A 23,224-nucleotide genomic window follows, 5' to 3' on the forward strand; every position below is an offset into this window, starting at 1 on the left:
CTTTCAGTCAACCAAAATTTAAAAATAAGTCTTTTAAAATTGTTATAAAACTATTATTAACTGCTTTTAACTTCAGTTGTGAACGATCGCCTGCATGACGTCATCCATCGTCGCTGGTGGAAAGGGTGAAAAATGACTTCCAACCAGCTCAAGCACTCCGTTCAAACGCCCCTTTCCACAGGAAAACGATCGAACAGCACTAAATCGGTTTGGAATTTTTCGCAAGAAAAAAGGGAGCCATCGAAAAAAAAAACGACACCTCCTTCCCTTTTTTTTAACTTGTTGCTGGACCAACGGTTGAAAAGTTGCACTTTTTAAAAGTCGATTAATAGGGTTTTTGAGAAACCATTTTTCACGGTGTCTCGAACCCTTCCCGGACGCGAACCGGTGGATGTTGAATTGGAGAAGACGATGAGGAGCAGATCGAAGGGAAGAAGGGAGAAAGGCAGGGAAGACTGAACATAAAACTTCTTAGCCATTATGTTGTGAGCCAGCAGCTCACATTCTTTCGATGCACGGATCCTTCTCCAATCTGTGGTGCTGTAGAGGAACGAACATCCCATCACCACAGGAAGATCGGTGCGTGCCATTCTATGTAACGCAGCGGGAAAAAGGGCACCCCATGATCGTCGTTGATTTTGTACTAATACTACTTGCTTGCTTGTTCTGCCAATTGCTGATCGACCGTATCATGTGGCATTAGCCATAGCAATTAGTTAAAAGGCACGATCGAGCCTATATCGAGGCAATCGGAATGGCGGGCCAATCGAATGTTGTTGGCTTTATTGCTTTTTCGTGCATTTGTGTATTGGAGTTTTTGAAGGCGAATATTACAAAATCATTATCAAAATCGTATCTTATTCGTGTTTGGTAAACGATCTTAATAAGATAATAAGTAAAATCATTATTAAACTTATAGGTGATCAGAAAGATTTCATGCGCTTGCTGGGCTCAGTTTTAAAACAGAAGGCTTCAGTGGCAATCTGGTCCGGTGGCCGAGACGATCTTCACACGGCAGAACCGGAGTTCAAATCCTATTCAGAGACCGCCTTAACGTACGCAGAACTGACTATCCATCTACGAGTTAAATCATGTCACAGAAAGCCAGACATGGCAGGCAGAGTCCAATCGAGGTAATCGTGCCAAGGAAGAAGAAAGGAGGCTTCAGTAAATTTGATAGTGAAATGGAATGAAATTGAATTCAGTAGCGCTTAAGACATCGTTCAAGAAGGAGCTAAAATAAGATAATCGTTTAGCTTATTTTAATCTCGAAAGATGCAAAAATAGCCCTCTATCACTTCCCCTAAATATCTTAAGCCAACTTCAATCCAACTTTTGCATCAAAAACATCAACACTTGCTTCCATCTACCCTTAGATACACATGCATTTGGCATGGTTTATCGCCGCCTTTTTTTAATTCGCTTAAACAGTTTCGTCTCGCTTCAACGCCTTGCCCAACCGCCCAGCTCTACGCCCGATGCACTGACCGACCCACTGGTGGTTGCCCTGTGGGTGCATGTTTGTCTCACTCATTTCCGTCTCAGCATTGAGGGGGGTATATGAATCCCCCCGAACAACGAAGACACACACAAAAATCCCCCGAAACACACATATTAGCATACATTTTTAATAACTCGAGACTCCAGACGTACCCGAAGACCTGGATTCGTTGGGGTTTGCGAAATAAAAATAAAATCCGTGGCAACACGGTTGCGTTTTTTTGTTTTGTTTTGTTTTTGTTTGTTGCCTTTCGTTTTTGGCACCCTCGAAACTGCTTGCTTTGTCGGTATTGGTGTTAAGCTTCCTTTGCCGTAGCCGTCTTGAGGTCCAGACTGCCGAATGCATCTCGCAGATTTTGTATATGAGGAGCACCAGTGAGACCAGTGTGAATCTTTTTGGTGATTTTGAGGCGAATTAGCTCCCACTAAATGATGATTTTCTATTAAACATGAAGTTAGAAGTAATGCAAGAAATCAAGCTATTATCCGTTTATCCCATTTACAAACTCTAGCACTAACAAACATTCCCCAAAAACAGCTTCTTAGTAAGAAAATCATAACCCAACCAATAAAATCTCCGCTTGGCGTGTGTTTGTGTGCTTGCTGCTCCCGTTAGAAACGTTACGACTGAAGTCATCCTCAGTTACGTTTCGATTTCTTGCACCCGAGAAACGAATTAAAACAAGAATGAGCCAACGCTGAGCTTCGCTACACTGTGGAACGTATTTTATTGCTGCATCCTCCGATTCCTCCGATCGGCATCACTGGTCGCATCAGTGTGGTTAAGGTTTTGGTTAAAAATCAGCGACAAGACTACAGCTACGCCGAACGCAACACTCGTCGCCAATCATCAGTGCAGTGCTCACCCTTTGGCAAAAGGCTCGCGTCATCCTGCCCTGTGCGAACGACAAATGGTCAAAATTGAGCTGATGCAAAACCGAAAAAAATATAAATAAAACTAAAGGAGGAACAACGGCAACAAACAAAACAAAAAAAAAACGACCGGCAACAATCTACGAATCGTCACCGGACGGCAACTTGGTCGGTACAGAAATTGGCATTAAGAAACACCAAACAGCCGACAGATAGTCGAGCGCGCGCAGCGGTACAGTGCGGGGTGGAAATGTAAGGTTGAGGCATATTTTGGTGTTTTATGTTTTATTAATATTTGCAATATTTATGTTATTTTTGCCTTGAAAACAACCATTTATTGACTTCTCGGGTTTCCTTTTATATTGTTATTATTTTCTCAATTTTTCTTTTCACATTATAATCTCATCATACCTTAAACTAGGATACTGATCCTGTCGGGAAATATTGTTTATCCTTCTTTAAATAAAATTTCCAACACAATCAGCACACATCTTCTCATTTTGTTAATAAATTTATATTTTTCTCTCGTACCAAAATACTTTAAACTAGTAAAAAGACCAGGCCTTTCTAGTCGAATAAACAGAAACACAGTTGAATTTAGAACAATATTAACAAAGCAAAAAATGGTTGACATAAGTCTAAACTAGTGAATGAAACGACTTGATTTTTCTTGTGGAGTTTCTTGAAACTACATCAATAAAAACAATACACAATAAACATTACAACAATAAAAACTAAACTAAACTGTACTCGAAAATAAGTGAGTGACAATTGTTTCATTACAAATAAACGATTTATCATGTTTTTTTTTAATAAACTCCTTAACTGGGTTGTAATTCTCATCACTAAAACACTATAATTGACAGCTACTACAGTGGTGCCGTGACCAGGATATTTATTTTAATGTCTGTTTATCAGTAGCATTTGAATTGATTTTTAACAGCGTTTTTAATATTGTATTTAAAAAACTCTTCAAACGCTATAGTTCTTGAATATAGTATGAATTAAATTATACAGAACCTACCCATACTCAATTGACACACACTGTATCCTTCAATGACTTGAAAGCGCAGCATTCAAGTGGGTGGCTAAGGTTGCCCGACCAGCTCATTTCAAAAGTGCAGCACAGACCAACGAACAGTGCAAAAAAAAAAAGAAACATCACACGCTGTTCTCTCTTCCTTCAACATACCGTCCTCACCACTCCTCCTCATCCCCAACGAGCTGCCCCATCGAGTGGTACGTGCGGTCCGAAAGCGCACCCTCACCGGAGAACCGTCTAAACCAAATAGTCAAACCGTACCGAACCGACCGAACCGAAGAATATCAACCGGCGTTGTGAATGCCGGAGGAGGTGCCACAAAAAAAAACGGAGGAAGCAACAAAAAAAAAGGTTTGAATTTGCCAAACCAAACACGCACGAACACAGCCAGCCCCATCCTCACCCACCCGCCGAGGGGGTGAGCTCCCCCTATCACACATGTAAGAAGGAACTGCCAAGAGAAGAAGCAAAAAAACGCGTGGCCGCGCCTTTTGGAAGTCAACCGTCCTCAGAGTTGAAGGGAGGCGAAATATGGGTGGGGACCCCCCCCCCATCCATTTCATGCCTCCCTCCCTTCTCGTTCTATTATGATGCACACGCACACAAACTCATACTTGTCCAATCTGACGACCCGAAGTCGTATCATAAACGGTTTCACGAATGGAAGGAAGATCTTCGCGGACTCCACTTTCGGATCCGGATCGCACGCATACACGACGGCAAAGATAAGGAAAAAGAGGAAGAGAAGGAGGGGATGAACGGGGGAGTAGAAGGGAGAAAAAAAGATCGCGATCGCGAACCGCGATCGTGAATCTCCCTTCCTCGCCGTTCTTTTGCTATTCTTTCTTTCGCGTTTTCTTTCGCGTGCCTTCGACCAAAAACCCGGCGCACCGGCTTTAGTTAAGCGCCCGGACAAGGTCGAAAATTTTCAATAAGACCGGCATTCAAACACTGCAAAATTCCACTCTAACGTCAGTTTTCGTCGCATGCGGACGCAGTTTTCTTCCGTCGTGGCAAGCGTGCGCGCGCTCGCTACGCCTTGCACCGAGTTTGCAAAAAGGGTTCTCGGTAAACGGTTAACCTTCAAAGTGGTGAAGTTAAAGTAGTGCAAAAACATGTAAAAGTGATACGTTTTCTGTGCAAAAATATAGAAGTGTGAAACATTTTTCAGCCGGAAAGCTACACCACTGGATTACTGGTGTGATAAAGTGAATTTTGAAAAATGAGAAACCCTCTCTATTGACACAGGTGTTGCGTGCGGAGGCCACAAAATGGTTGATTGTTATTTTCACCTGCTTCGAAACATTTTACCAAACTCAAGATTCTTTCCGGTGTAGCGCGTGTGTGTGTGTGTGATCGTTCGTGTGTTTAGTGGAATAGGTTGCGCACGACTGTCCGTTCGTTCTGGTCCGTCGGTTTATTTGCGTTCGAAATAAACAACCCGGCATAAGCAAGTAGCAGACATTGGGACGATCGTCGATTCGGTGGTGTCTGACCCTGCTAGAGGGCCAGCGTCCAGCGTTTGGAACAGTGGGTGCTGCAGTTCTGCTGTGTATTGGGTTCGAGTGTTCCAAAGATTGTGGTGTGCCTTGAGAAGTCAAGAATATCGGACCGCAAGAACAAGTGCATCACCAAGTGTATTAGCTGAAGATCGATTCTACACCATCAAGAAAAATCTGCAAAAAAAAAACTGATCCCCCACACATGATGTCTTTTGCTATCAAAATCATCTCCTCTCTACACACGTGCGCCGGCTAATACTAACGGCCTTGACGGTAGGCGACCATCTTTTTTTGTCGCTGTTCCTCTTTTGGAAACTAAAAACCTAGCCAAAACCCCGAAATGACGACGGAAAGCAAGCGAAATTAATGGCTTTAGATATTCTGTGTGACTTTTCGACCGTTTTGCACCAGTTTCTCTGGTGGCGTTTCACGCGCCATTTGCTGCCTGTGACATCGACGGGTGGATCGTTTTCTTCGCCAACTGTTTTCGCTCCACTATCCGCCCTTGTGTATGAGAGGCTGGCTTTCTGCACATGTGGTAACTTTTTTCCCACTGTTTTGTTACTATACGGTTACTTTTGATAAGCTTGCTTTGCAAACAGCCCGTAACAGATCGAATCTAGCCTCTTCTAGGCTTTGTCTGTACAGTTTCTGCAAACCAGACATAGCCTGTCAGAGGTTAGGTGATATCTGCTAGCACATCGTAATGGTCCAGCGCTAACCATCCTGAACCGAGTGACGCGTACTGACCACTCCATTCACGGCGGCTGTGTGAAACGTCCGTAGGTGATAGGTGATGATTCAAGCTGAAGCTATTTCCTGACCGAGCGTGGTAAGTGTGCAACATTCAATTACCAATGATTCATAACCTAGTACCTGTTGTGGATGTACCTGATCTGATGTTGTACTGAAGTAATGATGAGTTTTTTGTTAGTCAATGGAAACAGCCTGTCCGATTTGCTAGTTAGGATGAGTTAAAATGCTTTAAATTTAAAAAAAAACACAAAGGTACATTTGCTTTCGGAAAAATTTTATTAAAAATTTAAGAAAATGAAACAGGCCCTTTAAAGTAAAAAATAGGTATCTGAAGTGTACCAAATTGTTGAAAAATAAAATCAAGAATCTTGACAAAACATATCTTTGCTGTACCCCAAACTCTCCCCGAGAGCGTTTGCTGCTCAAGCCAAGACCTGACAAAGCATAGGATCACTGTAGATCTTTAAACTCTAGATGAATGAGATACCTTGTGTGTGTTAATATCGAAGTCTAATTGTGCTGTTTTCCAAAGGATGTAAAAAAGATGTAAAAATTTAGTAATGAATTTTATGATTAGCAATTGAAATCTAGATCAATCTATTTAGCAAGCGGAATTTATATTATCAGATTTATCAGACTGCAACCGGTTCAGAAGAAGAGCTGGTCTTGCTGGTATTCCAACGGCAGGACCGGGTATCAAATCCCAAATCCAGTAATACCCAGTAATAGTAACAGTCAAGCCACAGAAAGTCAAAAATGGTGGATCGAATCCTTCAGAGATTATAGCACAGAAGGAGAAGTTTTCACATTAACTGCATATTTATTTTCATCAAAGTCCTATCAAGCCTAATGAACAAAAAAATGCTGTAAAACCAAAGAAGTGAAAAGAGCTTGCTTTTTGCCCTCCTTTGGCGTGAAATAATATAAATGTAGTAGAACTTGTTTTTAAAATATTGAATTTAATTTTAATTAAATAATTGTCTTTTTCAAGCATTGAACAGTCCCAAAACTTGAATCATAAAAAAATACAGAGAATAGCAACAAGAAGTTAATATTTTGTTAACGATCAGCATAAATTTAAAATATATCTAGTTCATTTATAAGTATTATCATTTGAGCATCATTTTAAATATAAATCTTACTGACTATTACTATGACCTATGCTGGAATTATAAAATCAAGCAATGCTATGTAATAGTTCCGAAAACTTTTTTTGAACAGTCATGGAACCAATCAAATTTTTTATATAATATTCTGAACTCAACCATACCACCAAATTATCCAATTTTATTGTTATCAGTACTACTTTACTCAATCAGGCTAGTACATGAACATTGAATGCTATTATGAACATATTATACAGCAAAAACGAATAGAGTTCATGGGATAGGCAACTGCTATTAATGCAATGCAGCATTCTATTCCATACTAAAATCTGGAATTTATATTAAGCTACAAGGCTTTACAGTTGAATATCTCAAAAACTCCATTCTCTTCAATATTTTATGCTACCGAATCATTCTGTGAAACCTTTTGTTTTAATTATATCACCACAAAAGGTCTTTCAATTCTGCGCCTCCTTCCCATAGATCTTTAGCAGCGTAGTGTCAAGATGCATCACCTACAATGTCATCGGGCTGCATTACGTTCACAGGCCTACACAAAAACGCTCATCCAACGTTCACCAAACCCGGCCGAACGAAACTGTACCAGCGACGTACCAGCGTTCGTCGGTTCGGTCCTGGTGGTGATAAGCTAAGCGATCACGCTCAATGTCACCGAATGCTTTTTTCCGTCGAAGGTCAACCGGTTGGAACCGTCAGCTGACTACCAAGTGGTACCACCACGATATACCACCGAGACCTTTGATACCCATGGACACTGGTTGGCGGGGTCGACAGTAATTGTTGCGTTACGGGCACCGGCTTGCCGGTTTTAAGGGCACGCTATGGGTAAATGTTGCCAAAGTACAAACTCTACGCAGTCGAAGTTTTCTTTCGCATTTCTCTCGAACGTAGAGAAACCTGCATCCACTTGAAAAGACATTTGAGTTATCTGCTATAAATCGCACACACACAAAAAATGTGCCTCCAATTTTTGTACTCTTAAATCTCTCTTTTGAACCTTCTCTGTTAGTAAAAAAAAACCTGTTTCTGGACTTGGTTTCAATATTCAAAACAGTTTGGAAATTTCCAAAACCACCGGCTGTGCTGCGAGTCACCGATCGGCAACCGGTTTATGTTGGTTGGCAAAGGAGACAAGTTTTCTGCATTTACCGTGCTGACGTCATCGTTTGTTGGATCATGTATCCGTACTTTGAAAATGTTTCTTCTGATACTTCTTCAATCAATTTGACACCAACTAGGAAATTATATTTCCACTACTATAAAATAAAATGAAAAACAGAAGGGTAAAAATGGTGATAACGAGTAAATAACCGCTTGAATCTCATCTTCGAAAAAAAAATCCTCCGTACAGCTGTTCCACTTGACAGAACAACGAACGAACCGTCGATCATGTGGTCGAAAGAACTTGATCGTGAACTTGAAAAAAATAGTGTGCAACAGCGCTGTTATGCTTGTAATGCTGGTGGCCATGCTTCCCCGTCTTTAAACCTACGCACCGCGGTTTTGGTGAGCCGCGATGCGTGCGTGCGTGCGTTAGGGCGTCTGTTTTTAACGCAAATTGGACACGCGTGTGAATGTGAGCGCAACATCAGTGGTAAAGGGGGCGGTTCGTGAAGGTGGAACAGACAATTTCGGCTGCCTGGCATAGGTGTGAAGAGGGTGAACCGAAAAGTTTACTAGCCAGTTGTAGTTGGATGGATAGCGTATAAATTGGCTTGATTGTAGATAAAGGGGTAGAGAGTTCAGATGTAGGTTACGAGTTGGGTATGACGTTGATAAAAATGAGGTACTTTGTACCGATATTTCTGTACATGAACGTTATCACTTTGATCTGTGATCGATAAAAGTTTTCATGTTTTCATTTTCTTTTTCCCTCTTCCTTTTCTTCTCTTTATTTGCGTTTAATGTTCCTCTTTCCATGAAACTCTCAAATACCTATTCATACACTTAATGAACTTTGAAACATTTTCATTCTTTTGAGTTCTGAAGATGTACAGTTGAAAGTATTTCTACTGCTTTCTATCTCCTCTTGTTTTGTTCTATTCTACTGTTTTGTAGGGTTGAATGATTCTTATGATTGTATCGAATAATCTACTTTAAAAAAGCAAAAAAGAATCTGTCGTTTCTCTGGTGTCGTTACGATTTAAATTAACGCTTCGCTTGTTTTTTTTTATAAACTACTCAATAAACAAAAAATTCGTTTTTCACTCTCTATTTTAATTTAGAGCTACTTCACTTGCTTTTTCTTCGTCTTTGGTTTAACAACCTCTTAAAGATTAAGCGTGCCATTTCTGGCTTACTAGATTTGATGATAACTACTTAGTTGGATAGTCATTCCTCACTACAGGCGAACGGTCCGGATGGGATTTGAATTTCGGTCCTGCCGTATGAAGACCGGCGCCGTTTTCGCCTCCACCACCGGGTCGCCCTATGCGTTACTTTATTAGGAATAAATTAAAACAATTTAAATTGTTCATTTCTTTGGCCAATTAAATGTTACAAAAAAGCTCTGAATGAATACAAAAAGTAAAGTAAAAAAACTTTGAACATTTTTTTTCTCCTTATTAATTCCGACCCTTTAACATATTTTCTATTACTACTACCCGTGTTTCCTATAGTCGGTATAAGTATGCACACCCCGCCAAATTTAGCCCAACCATGTTTGACCTCGTAGCTTAGTTTTTCACCGCCCTCATTTAGGGTGTTTCCATTATGTGCTCAGCACAGCAAAAAACAAAGTTATGCTGTTCCTTTTCACAACACCCTAAACCTCCCGAAAACATAATATCATCTCACGCGACCGGATGGCACGCTGCTCTAATTGTTTAATCACATTCATTCATTCATCTCACTTACATATTTCGCGTGCGCCACTCGTCACAATGCTGACCGGTAGTTACTCATCTTCCCAGCAGCAAGCATCAAACAATCTTACAGGGAGAGGTAAAAGAAAAACAGAAACATAAAAGACTCCACAATAAAGCAAGTGAAGTAGAAACACAGGCGAATAATGTACAGTTTCGTTCCATCCGGGACTGAGTACGATCGATTGATCGACGTGCGCTCGTGTAAGACCCATCCCACGTGAAGGAATGCACAAAGAAAGCAAAGAAACAACAACACTAACCTAAAAACACATTCACTCACTCGCAAGCGTCTGAAAGTGAAACCTTTGAACCGGCAGTTTCCCTCAATTAGCGTACTCACCTCAAAATTATCAACCGATTATCTCATCCACCTTCTCGGGCGGTTTCGATCTCGATTGGCTTCGATTGTAGCAAAGCAATAACGACTGACGGAACGGTAACTGCGACACGAAGGGAAAGTGATTGATCATACGTTTCATGGAGCGATCAAACCTGCTTCCGACATCCGGTAGATGCACGGAAGATTGTCCATCGGCACTTCCAATGAGAGTAAAAGTCCCCAAAAACCGATCGACTAATGACTGCCAAGTTGTCATCCGGCACGATTTTCAGCTTCTGCGATTTGTCATCGATTACTTCATCGATTAAACCATTAGTCAATTCCACTAACTGCCACGAAGCTACGGCAAGCTGCTCTCGGCAAGAAAAGGGAATTAAATGCTATCGCTTAAGCAATCGGAAACACACTAACCTGGCTGTAGGGAAGTTTCCGGTGGGAATAGAAACACCGAAACAGACGAAACCATCGTGTGCTGTAATCCAACCCGTACCGTGCAATAGATTCCCTAGCTTGACGTAATTCTTGAGCGCCCTAGACGTGGGCCGTTGGCTGGGGACTGTTCACTCGCTGGGGTAGAGAAGATTTCTCTCACGCTTCGGCACGCTCATAGATGATCACGAAATTATACACCACCACCGATAGTGGAACGGTAACTTCTTATGTAGGTTACCAGGGAGGGAAGAAAAAACACCCTCTGACAAGGTGAAAAGTTGTCGTTGTTATACGGAAAGCTCTGTAGATCTGTTGGAAACTCATCTCTGGGCTTCGCCAGTTTAGCGTCTTTTGAGAGTGAGAGTGAGTGTCGTGGTCAGCGAGTGATAAAGAGACTGCGTTGTAATCAGGAAAAACTCAGCCAACACATGCAGTTTGCTTTACTTAACCTTTTTTTCTTAAGCACTGACACTCAGCTAATGTAAGCTTCTGGAAAAAGACGACAAGGAAAAATATTGTAAAAGGTATGCTCTTTTTGTTTCTTTCTATTTCGAAATCTTAACCTACTTATAACACTTACTTACTCACTTACTTACTTACTTATCCCATCCACGTAGGGTTAATTACATTCAGATATTTTAACTAAGGTCTTCAAACATATTTGTTTCAGTTTTGATAAGTTTTAACAACTGAAACCCAAACCATTTCAGAATGTTTAGCCATCGTTATTCAAATTACTCTTTATGTCACTTGCATACTTTCAGGCGCAACTAATTTTTTTTTTGTATGCTTTATCTACTAAGTCCTTGACACATAAGTCCTTGTACAATGAAAGGAAAATTTCGAATGATTTTAAGGTATTTCCTAAAGTTTGTAAATATCATAAAATATATTAATGAGTGGAAAATGGGACTGCCAATATTTCTTTCCAATGTTTTTGTTTTGTCTTGCAATCGATGTAATGTTGTGCAAATCAGTTAGAGGAAGTGCTAAAGACATGCCATTGCCTGCTCTGACATGTCAAATGTAAGCAAGAAAAGGCCAACAAATTGAGAAAAGGCCAGCAATCTACCACACAATGCTCCTGGGTGGATCGACCGGCACCAGCTTCGTGTACCGCTTCACGCTACTACGCCACCTTTGGAGAAAGTCAACGTCCCATTCACCCGCCACGCCAGTCCATCGCCCGTCGTAGTAACTCAGCCAACTTACCTTCACTCACGATCCGAGCCGGCCGAGCGTTCGGTGGCGTTTGGAGCTTAACTTCTGGCGCACGTGCCACCACAGCTGGAATGCTTTCACGAGCCAGCCTCCGCGTGACCAGAACTCAGCCACACCATCGTCACTCGAAGAAAGTAAACCGACCGGCGCTCACCCCTAACGCAACGGAACGGCTAATCGCGGGCTGAGCGAAATGCGTGCTCACCGAGCCAGCCGTGTAAAGAAAGAGGCGTCGGAGAAGATCGAACCATGTTCGGGCACCAGAAAGGGGCTGCTCAGTTTGCGTTCAGTTTTCAAGCGGTTTGGTTTTGCGAAAACGTCCCTGTGTCCGGGTGCGTTTGGTCGGTCCCGAAAATCGCCGCTGTGGTTATAAACTGTTGTTCGTACACCAAAAACGTGTCAAATGTGGCTCTGATTCATCGTTTTGCCATTGGACTGAAAACGGGTTGCTTTTGTGCGCCAGTGAGCTGCTTCAGTGTTGTTGAGGAGATGCGGTGGAAGTAGTAATTCCCTGTTTCCCGAAAAGCATTCAAAAGCCGTTTTGGTTGTTTGGCCGCAGTTTAATCCCGGTGGAATTAGCACACTAGGTTTGGGGTGAGTAAAAGCCATCAGTGTCAGGTTGCCGTGGTGATTTGTGGTCACTGTTTGCTGTTTAAATATTGAATGGAATTATTTGTAAAATCATTTAAAGAGAAGACAGTAAGCGGAGAGTATAGCAATGACGAGTGTTTCAGGCCATAAAACAAGTGTCACCAGTTTAAAACACCAAGCGAATTTGGAATAACACACAATCCAGACAATTTAAGTATAATTGATATTAGATGTCGATCAGGGCGTAGATTTAATCATGGTGACAGTTGTCTTAAGATCCAACAGACCGCCCCAAGATTTTCAATGATAAAGTAGATCTTGAATAATCAGCAATATGGCCAGTTCAGCCCTAATAAATAGGAAAAAATGTAGATCTTGATAAGGATAAATAAAAGCCTTTTAAAAATCTTGGGAAACATAAAAACTAACTAAAGAATAAAGAAGACTAAAGACAGTTAAAGAAGCAAGGCTAGTGAACAGTGTTAAAACAGTGCTCGCTTCACAGTAATCAACACATGGGATCAGTTTTGCAACATAATAAAACAGTAACGTTACAAATACCCAATAAACATGATAACCCGCCATAAACTATTGAATATTCATCACCAATGACCCAGTGATTAAGAATAATTAATACAAGCAGTAGAACCAACCGATGACTCGCTAGAATGTCTAGTACTTCATATTCTCAGTAATAAACACGACCCTTGAAGGCTCTGTAGCGCCCTGATCATTATTCGATAACGGACCGATCGATTCGACCGATCGATTAAATTGCATAACACGCCCTGGGGAATTGTATCACACACACACACAGCCCCTAAAACCTTTCCGTTGTACCGTTTAGCTTTTCTTTCGATCCCACAGTCGAAGTGGGTTTCATGGATGTTATGGTCGATTGGGAAAGATATTGGTCCGGATAGTAATCCGGTGCGATCGATGGGATCTGCTGCTGCGGAAACATAAATCAAGGTGTTTGGCCAGTTTGACCGTGAGTTTACCTTCCGCCGGGCGGCTTTTATCCCGTTACCAGGGCGGCTGCGGTGAACAATGAATTAACTAATTTGAATGGCAGCCATCGGAAGATAATGGGTTCAGTGATTCAGTAACATTATTGGGTGTGCCAAGTGTGTCACAATCTTTGAATTTTAAAGAATTTGTAGGATTTTCCCAAGACAAAGAGCAAATATTGTTCGATCTTTTCATCTTCGATCTTTTTCGGTTACTCAGCTACGATTGGATAAGGTCAAACAAAGCTAGACATTGTAAGCCAAGATCTCGTGTAGTTATAGTTCCAAGGCGCCAGAAGAAAATGAAGCCCTCTTTTCATGCTCAGTCATGCTCGTCTAGATTCTCCTTTTCCTGATGGTTCACAATTATCGCCGAGGTCTGAAAATAACAACTCAATTCCACCCTCAATTCGATTTGCTCTTTGTTCTCTCTCTCTCTCTTTATCCCTACACCCTACGATCGCTTTCAAATGTTTTTTTTCCTTCAGTCCCTCACCCGTATCAATCTGGCCAAAGCAAGCAAAAGGAACAAAGCACACACATTAGCCTGCAACACTTGCCGGTGACATGATTCGCTATACACATGCCTGTCATCACAACACCGCCACCGTAAAACGCCTTCAGATGGGTCAGTCATTCATGTCAGCAAAAGGGTTTCGATTTCACTACAATTTACATTCTACTTCGGCCGGGCGATAGGGCCTGAACAGTTTTAAAAGCAATACGACCAACCGTACATTTTCTCGACCTTTGTCATGGGGCGACACACGTGGACACACGAGGGCACAGCAGCCAGTGTTACTGATGATGATGAGGTGAACGATTTCTTTTCACTTTCAAATGGTCTTCCCGGTACATGAGCGGTGGGCCACCATTTATCGGTAAATGCCCGATGAGGCACATAATTTAAGCTTCCCGGAAATGTGGACAGGTGTGTTTACACACTTCACCCCATCCCAAGGGTGGGGTGGAAGGCCCATTTTGAGGAGTGTAAACAAGGGTGGCCGTTTTGTGGCAGGTCGAGTCCAAACTGGAGCACCCGCGCGAAGCAGGTCATTATGGTTTGATGTTTTAAGTGGTGGTCGATGGTTAAATGGTTCGCTTTCGGGGATTTGAAAGGCTTTCAAAAGTGCTCAAGATTGGAATAGGACTTTTAAATATTCGGAAAATGTCTGCAGGGAATATTAGCTTCATTGGTCAGTTCAGTTTCGAGAGGTCTCGGCCTGTCATTTCCGACTTTCTGTGACTTGATTTTACGCCTAACTTCGTAAAGTCCTTCGTAAATTCCTTAAGACCTGCTAAGTATTGTTGGCTTTGTTATGATAAACTAGACTGTCAAACTGGACTGAACTCGATAATCTGATCTTGCTACTAGGAAGTCATATGGCTACGACTATCTCTTGCTCATCCGACAACATCCAACTTCAATACTTATAATTTTGATTCACCAGTAAACTTGGGACCTTCTTATATCAAATGTGAATTTAGCTTCTTCTGAAGAACAAATTGTCAAAGTTGATCAATTGGAAAAAATCATCTAGAAATCACCCAAATGCCATGCAAAAGACCATTTGTTTTAGTAACCGACTGACACACATTAACACCCTCTCCGTCTCCGGCATTTGCAATCGCACACTCGCATTACTCTGCAACGCTCTTCAACCATAAAATCTTTCACCAACCATCAACCACCCATCATTGATGCGGTCGACGAGAGAGAGAGCGAAGAATGCATCACGAGGCTAGTAATTGTCTGCAGCCAGCTGCAACTCCACCGCGTCGGCTTTAAAAACAATGTAAAACACACAGACACCAGAATTCGATCACGTCAGGACTTTCACTCATATTGCAATCCGAACACGAACAAAACAGCAACAAAACCTCCCCAATTGCATCGCACAATCTGCAAAAGAAAGACCAACCCCCCTAGCAATTGCCTGTATCCGGATACTGAGTTCCACTGTGAACGCCAAAAAAACAAACAGAAACCGCACGTACCGCACGCACGTCTTCTCTTCGTGCTACCTTTTTGCACATCCAAGCCTCACAACAACGCATTTTACAACTCGATCAAACAGTGAAAAACAACACACCTTCGTACAACCGGCGCTCGGTCGGATCGATACAACAACTTTTGATTCTAGAGCACTTTCTTCGGTCGTTATCGTGCGGTTTTAACAGCATCAAGCCCACCACCACACACTAACAAAACGGTTCCTTTCCCATTGTAATACTTTCATTTCGGATTCATTTGCAGACGTCAGACGAGAGGGTCCGGGACAGCTGTCCGATCGGATTCGCGAAGATACGATCAGTCTACGGCTGATGCTGGCGGTGGCAAGATCATTTTTGTGAAGGCATTCAAATTTTGGTGTCCAGTGAAAGGAACGCTTCGGGTTTTGCTGGACGAAGCTGAAGAAAGGAATCACAAGGAGCTGTCCAAAAAACCAGAGCAGGATGTATCATCACACCACGTCACGAAGATGGTACCTCACAGGCGCCTCACTCCTACTGCTCACAATCACCCTAACGATCACTGCCGAAGCCGCTAGCCTTTCGACGGAGGAACGTCACTCTGGAACAGATATCGCTGGTAAGCATTGCTCACTCATCCAAGCCAATGTTCACTGATTATTCATGCTCTTGATGCTCCCCGCGCAGAGTCTCGGACATTCGGACGTATCAGACGACTGCAGGCAATGATCGTTCCGGTGATGTTTTTCCTGGGCGTTATGAAGACACTGCTCACCTTCCTGGTAGCGATCAGCTTGAAGACACTGTTCGTCGGCGTCTCCATACTGATGATCAACATTGGCCTAGCGATGGCAAAGGTGATCGCCTTCTTCAAGACGAAACACTCGCACGAACACTACGGTGGCTATAGTGCCGGTGGTGGTTGGTCCGATAAGAATATCCACGTGCATATCCACAACGATGGGTACGTGCAGCATGGGAGTGTACCGCTAGAGTTTGATCATGCGCCACCGATAGCATCTCTGCAGCATACAGCACCAAACGTATTCCCAAGCTATGGACCACCGGTTCTTAACTCCTACCATCAGGCAGCTCACCGGTCACGAAGCGATACCGTAGCCGACCCCATCTACGTCCCAGCAGCGACCGATAGGGATGAGAAACTGTATCCGAAAATTCTAATCTCCGATCGGGATAAGCTCGATCAGATCTACGCACAATGGAGACAGCTGAACCGGAATGGACGATAGGGAACGGTCCGCCAGGAACCATGGATCTAGTGATGCCAAAAACACAACCAACAAGACTTCCCTCCACTAAACACCTCAACGTTCCCAACGCACAATGGGGTCTCAGCCTAATTGAATTTGGCGTACAAGACCGTCAGGAAAAATAGGGCCATTTTCTATTCATTTGAGCTCAGTGAAATTTGGACTCCACCGGGAACTGCCTGCCTGTCTGCCTGTCCCACAAAACCTTTGTACTATATTATTTAATTCCATTGTAGGTATTTTGTTTACTGTACTCTATGAGGGCTGCTCTCAATTAGCTCAGCGTACTTAGGATCTGATTAATCTTTAAGCTTAACGATGCGATAGATAGATTTCAAGGCCATCCTTACTCGAGCGAAACGAATGAATGCAATGAAGCAGATGAACGAACCAGTGAATGGAGAAGACACGTGCCAAAGTGGTTTTTTTGACCAGCAGGCACCAACCATAACAACCTAACTCGACAAAAGCTCCGTGTGCTAATGGGTTCGTTTGTGCTGTAGGCGCTTCAAGATAAGGGCAATAAAAACTGATACCTAGACATACCGGGGAAGCCACCACACCTAATGGCGGTGTGCCAACATGCCTTCGGTCATGCGCATCGATATGGAAGTTATCCCCGAGTAAAGGGAAGCAAACAATTTTCCTAACCTCCCGGTTGTTTGCTTCTTTTGCATTTCTCTCTCGAAAGAAAAAGTGTAATAACATTCCCCGAATGATTTATCTGCCTCACTAAAGGTAGAAAAGTACAAAAAAAATCCTGGCGAGAAGTTCCCTGGGGTATTCCATACACGGGGGCATCAGCTAGGTTTAGCTCATCTCGGGCTGGTTTATTGGGTCCAGTGAATTTCGCCTAATTAATGATGTCAGTTGGGGGGATGATTTCTTTTTTTTTGCCCAGATGTGTTCCTCATTCACCCAAAGTTGGGAGTAGCTGGCACTGTCTTTCGGCAGTCGGCATAATTTTTTCTACGCCTGTCTGGCGAATTCAGACACATCAGTCATGGATGGGAATTGGTTGTTCCATTTCCGTTTTTTTTCTCCTGTAGGTGAAGTATGACTAGAAGAAATAAAAACGCTACATAACGGATGCAGATACCGATGGGCAGAACGATTTGTAATGCAAATAGGGCACCGGCAAGGTGTTCGTGACGTTTGAAATGTTTATAGCAAAAGGATTTTTCCAGCTGTTATTAACAGTTAAGTACACATGAAATAAAACATAAACAAATAACATCCAATTTCTTGAAATCGTTATAAAATCAATGCTTAGTGATTAAAAAATGGAGAAAATGGATTTTTAATGAGTCCCATTGGCGCCTAGCAACAATTCATGAGAGTAGCATCAGATTGCATACCTTGCAGGCGTTTAGCCATTTGAGCGAAAATTTAACCCTTGAAGGGGCAATACATAATTCAGCTCCCTGTAGGTATTGATATTTGGTTCTTTATTTTTACTAACTAATAGTTTGTTAAATTTTAAACTTAAGTGTTATTTTTTATACATTTTGTTGTAACTTCATTGGTAACTGTTGTAACTGTCTAGGTTCATTGACTTTAAATTAGTTGTTTGTTAAGCTTGCATTTATTTGTGGCCAATAGTCTTTCTTAAGTTTAACATTTTGTAATTAATTTCTCTACAGATTTAAACAATGTTGCACATTGTTTATCACTCTCACTGGTATCACTGCATGACCCTAACTTTGTCCTACAAACAATTTGCTTTATGCACACCATCTCCGCAAACAAAAACCCTCACATCACTCAATAATTCACCCACAATACTTATAATAAAGAAACGGCTCAAGCTCCACACCGCTGCCACCAAGAAAGCACCTAATGAAAACGTATTTCATTAACCTTCCATTGAGCACCACTTGACGTACTGTCACTGCGAAAGAAAGGGCCTCCGCGCCTGTTTTCCGACGCTTTTTAAGCATTCCACAACAACCAACCAAGCTTAGCTCGTTATCGATTGAGCTTGCAAGGGAATAGGATTGTGGCGCGGTGCCGCAAATCATATCGATTGAGCCGGCGGTGATTAGCATCAAACACACTGACAATAGTTTTTCCACCCGGTGCATCTTCGTGCAGCAATGTGTACGAATGAGGGTTTCTCTCGGTTCGGTGGCAAACAGCAGCGAAACACTATCGGTGGATGGGTGGAAAATTCCTTACGAATCGCACAGGAGGCAACGCTTTGTGATTCCACCAATCCACTAAAATCCACGCTTCCATGCTGAGTGGAGATTGGGCATTTAAAGGAATGCTGTAGAAAAAAAACCACTACCACTACTACCACTATGCCTAGGCAAAGCGACACGATCAATATGACAACATGCAAAACCTCAAACCTGGACACACAAAAGCGAACACGCATTAGCGAGCGAACGGATGGTGCGAGACTGGCGGAAAACGGAAACGGATCGTCATCACCATCACATCATCCGCTGAATATTAATGAAGCCACCGGACGCTCGTTCGTAGGGTTTTTCGCGATAGTGAGTCTCCGTGCGACCTCCCCAAAGCTGGCAATAATTTCGCTTTCTACCGCAAAAATCCACTCCAGCACACACGCGATCAGTAGCCCTGAGCACCAATGAGCTGAGGCCTGTCCTAATGTCTTACAGCTGGTAACCTTATTCACCTATCTTCGCCTTATTGGATTCTGAAAAAGGGCTCTCCCAAGAGGCCACCACAAAAACGCAGCTCGGTGGGAGGGAGACACGATTTTTCATTCGTGTCATCCCACCGACTTCGCGAAGAACACACGCGGCGGGATGTTGTGCCGGGAATGTCCGCCCGTTTTGCATCACTGAAGCATTGTGATTCGTCTGTCCCTGACCTTACTTACTGCACCTCACCTTGGGAAGATGAGACCTCGGCATGAACGTTTCCTTCATTCGCTCGATGTCACCGGTGTAGGCAAGTCGTGGAAAAATCTTGTCTTGCTGTGTTCCTCTTCTTCATCACATTGAATCCCACTTTCAAATCTTGCCAGTACGGTTCACGGTGTTTCGCTGTGGCTGACAACCTGCCGAACAACCCGCCAAGCCCCAGCCTGAAACCTGAGCACGAAATGGACACTTTCCGTCCTGGGTTGGAAAAACGCCGCAACATGCACCGGCGCACAGCCGAAGGTGCGGAAGATTAACGGTCGATTAGAGTTTTGCTTACCTTTTCTTCTTAACCAGGCTCTCACAGGATCTATTCGTAGGAAATTTATGTCTGGTTAGTTGGAATATGGCGGTCCTCACTGTGTGTGTGTTTTCCTAATTCAGCGTAACGGGCCTAGTGACAGCAATGGAGCTGCACGGTGCCTATGGAGAACGGCATATCGAATTGAGTAAAGGAAAGCTAAAGACAGAAAAAATGGGGAAAGGATTCTACTGCTGCACTGTCCGCGAGATGAGTAATCTAAATGACCCTTCTGACCGATTTCGGAACTGTGCGACGGATGGTCCCTCAAGCTTTGATGCTCGATCGAATTACAAGCTAAGTTATTTTTGAATGCTACTAAGCATCGTTTCGTGATACTCGTCATGCTTAAACAATTGACAATGTATGCAATTATTATTAACAGAAGAATATTTTGTTTTTATTTTCCTGGAGGGTTAAAGGGAGTTCTCAAGAGCGATATTTATGCCTAGAACCCTTAACTTAAACGAATGATCTTAAACTAAACCGCTTAATGTGAAATCTCCCAAAATTCTATAATATCCCTCCTGGGTGTTCTTATAAAAGTGTCTTAAAAGAATATATAAGAAATTATAGCTACGAAGAATGTAGTAGTTGTAAGCAAGTTTTTTTTAAGCTTTTAACGAAACGACAGTAATCTTTTGGTAAAATAAGGCTCTAGCACATCGGAAAAATCGGTTTAATAATGTTAGATGATGGTAGTAACTACTACTGGATACTCTTCACTGTACATATCATCGAACGACAAATATGATCTCCTTAAACAAGCATTCTTCTTCATATGGGCTTCTATATTGCGATGCCCGTTTTATTTAGGATAATCTCTACTGTTCGACTCCTAGTTGGATCGGCTATAACCTTCCATAGCGAAGATCTTCAAGACATGCGACGTCTCCTGTCTGAGATTTAAGTGATAGACTGAACAAAGCGTTGATTGTAGTTCCGTGAGTTGTATCGCTATTCATATCTACTTCAAAGTAAAGTTATGGTCAAAGATCGATCATATCTTCTTCCTCTTCTTTGACCTAGCGCCTCCTAAGGTCATGCCTGCCATTTCTGCCAAAGAAAGAGCTCCCCGGTCAGCAGATTTGATAGGAAAGTCCCTGCATTTCATTTCCCTTAGGACCTTGGAGATTATTTCTCCACTGATCAAGACCTAGAGGGATAAAATTATTTTTGAAAATGATTTCCACTCGCTTTGACACCTCCAATCATTCGATGCTTGTCGAATCATTCGATGCGATATTGCTATTGTACAATAATTCAATTCTATATTTAAAATTGAAGTCTTTCCTAAATAAACATTATCATCAACAACTGGGGCGGTCCGACGGCGGGGACGACATCCGTTCCGATCTTCACACAGGAGGACCAGGGGTTCAAATCTCATCCAGACCTCCTCCCCATTCGCAGGGCTGCAGGTAAAATCAAGTCACCTTTCAAGGTTTTATAGTGCCAAGGAAGAAGATTAGCATCAACTTTTTTATTTACAATTGATTGTGATGCGAAGATTTCCAGTATTAGAGTAATTAGTAGGCTTATCAAGCAAATCACCGCAGGTGTAATCAACACCAGGCGTCTCCTATTTTCCCTATCGTTATCAGCCGCTGACCGAGCTTTCCCTTTTCTGCAATTAAAATCGCATTACAGCTCCATGCTGGACAACAAACGCTACGAAAACCTTATGATCCACAAAGTAATACACTGGACATTACCGTTTCCACCACCACTCGTACCCTTTCTCAATTATCTCTTCTCTCGCGCTCGTCTAACAAATACGATTAAAGCTTTAGGCGAGAGTGAGATTAAAAAAAAACCCTGCACTTGCGCTTGTTGCATAAACCAATGTGCAGATGAGTTTGAGTAACGCAACGAAAGAAAAATCCCACCCCAATGACCAGTTAAAACTAACAAACAACCAAGTCCAGTCGAATAGATCGTGGTTGCATTTTCGCATGGAAAAAAACAAACAACAAAACCGAAAGTGCATTATCACAATACCCACTGATAAACGGTATGTACCACGTGATGCCACTAATTCGATAATTTACCACGCCGTTTTGCCGTTTCGCCACTGACCATTTACCACCAATGGCGGGCTTTCCATTTTTTTTTCTGCAATAGCTGGATATTGGAAGCTTTTTGCTTCTTTTCTTGTGCCTTTCTTTGTCCTTCTAAATTCATGCCCTTCATTAGTCTACGTGCGTTTGAAGGTGAATAGGGTACGGCTCGGTGTGGAACATAATTGCTTGCGAGATGCGAAAGAAAATAAACAAAGCACAAGACGCGATCGAGTGACGACGCTAACGACCTATCTACATTTCACCCCTCAGGCAGGACAACAATGTTTGTGTGCATTATTAATTGCAGTAAATTTCTTTTGCGACCAACATTACTTCCTTTCTTAGGTTTTTTTTTATCTGAACATCGAGAATAGCAAATTTATTGATTAAGTTAGTTCACCGTAATGGAATGATCGTATATTCTCTAAAAATATTTCTAATCTTCCTCTAAATAACTCATCCATTTAATGAGACACCATTAACCGATTCAACAGTCTCGACCAAATCCGATGATCCTCTTCTCGATCGTCCGCTCGCTTCGCATTCAATCTTCCACGATCACGACCACGAATTCCAAACTTTCACTTTCAAGCAGAAGCTAACCATGTTTTGGACATCGTAATCATTTCGTCGTTCGATCGTTTGGCGACCGCCGTTTCTCTCTCCGTCTCCGGCTTTGATCCGGCAAGTTTCACGATCAACTGGGACAGATTGAATTAATCTCAGTTCAGTCCAATCAAACGAAACACTCGATCAGGTTTTCGATGAGTTTCAGGTGAAAATCCACACCTTGCCACTTTATCATACCGAATGTTGACGGTTTGCAGCAAATTCAAAGCGTGTAATGAGTGTGCGGCTAATTTAAATTCTGCCAGCGCGGTTTTGCTCCAGCCGCGGACAGGAATTGCTTATCTTGCTGGAATTTGACTATGTGATCCTATTGGATAACACTGTCTTCGTGATTTTGAACAACAAATTGTATCCACTTTAAGGCGCTTAATAAAGTCACAATGATTTGCAAACATTGAAACCAAATCCAACAAGAAGTGAATCTTCTCTTCTATTAAGTTGCAACACATCAACTGTTCCACCTGCAGCTGGTTTTCGCCCCGCACCAAACTCGGAGAATGGCCTCGAAAAAAAGTGTATCGGAACCAGACTGACCCACAAAACGGTCGAACCTCCTTCTTTGTCTGCGGGACGGGAAACTAAAGCATCCAACCTCCGAAGCATGTCCCTACCGGTTTCCCATTAGATAATGCGTGACCAGATCGAGCTACTTCCGAGATCGAACGGCGTGCCGTTTTACAATTGTACAACGCAGCACCAACGCGTCGTTACCGACGCTGTTTCCAGTTTTTCTCCCCCCCCCCCCCCCCACCCTGTATCTAGGGCTTGTAACCCTACGGCCGAGACGGGCAAACATGTTGTGCGTGCACGCGCCCAACACACGGGAG

The 23,224-nt window shown here is 42.6% G+C and overlaps 1 protein-coding gene across 2 annotated transcripts; it reads left to right on the plus strand.

Annotated features, from left to right (window-relative positions):
• Positions 1–5,683: 5,683 nt before the first annotated feature.
• On the plus strand, positions 5,684–17,156 carry LOC118512830. Of its 2 annotated transcripts, none has more exons than XM_036057862.1 (3): positions 5,684–5,749; positions 15,519–15,854; positions 15,923–17,156. In XM_036057862.1, exons 2-3 carry the CDS (start codon positions 15,719–15,721, stop codon positions 16,483–16,485), a joined length of 699 nt encoding a protein of 232 aa, XP_035913755.1. In that variant the 5' UTR covers positions 5,684–5,749; positions 15,519–15,718; the 3' UTR covers positions 16,486–17,156. The 2 variants fall into 2 exon arrangements, with proteins under 2 accessions (XP_035913755.1, XP_035913754.1); XM_036057861.1 differs by lacking the exon at positions 5,684–5,749 and adding an exon at positions 11,785–12,254.
• Positions 17,157–23,224: the final 6,068 nt, after the last annotated feature.

Source organism: Anopheles stephensi, chromosome 3 (assembly GCF_013141755.1).
Source record: "Anopheles stephensi strain Indian chromosome 3, UCI_ANSTEP_V1.0, whole genome shotgun sequence".
Classification (NCBI taxonomy): Eukaryota; Metazoa; Arthropoda; class Insecta; order Diptera; family Culicidae; genus Anopheles; species Anopheles stephensi.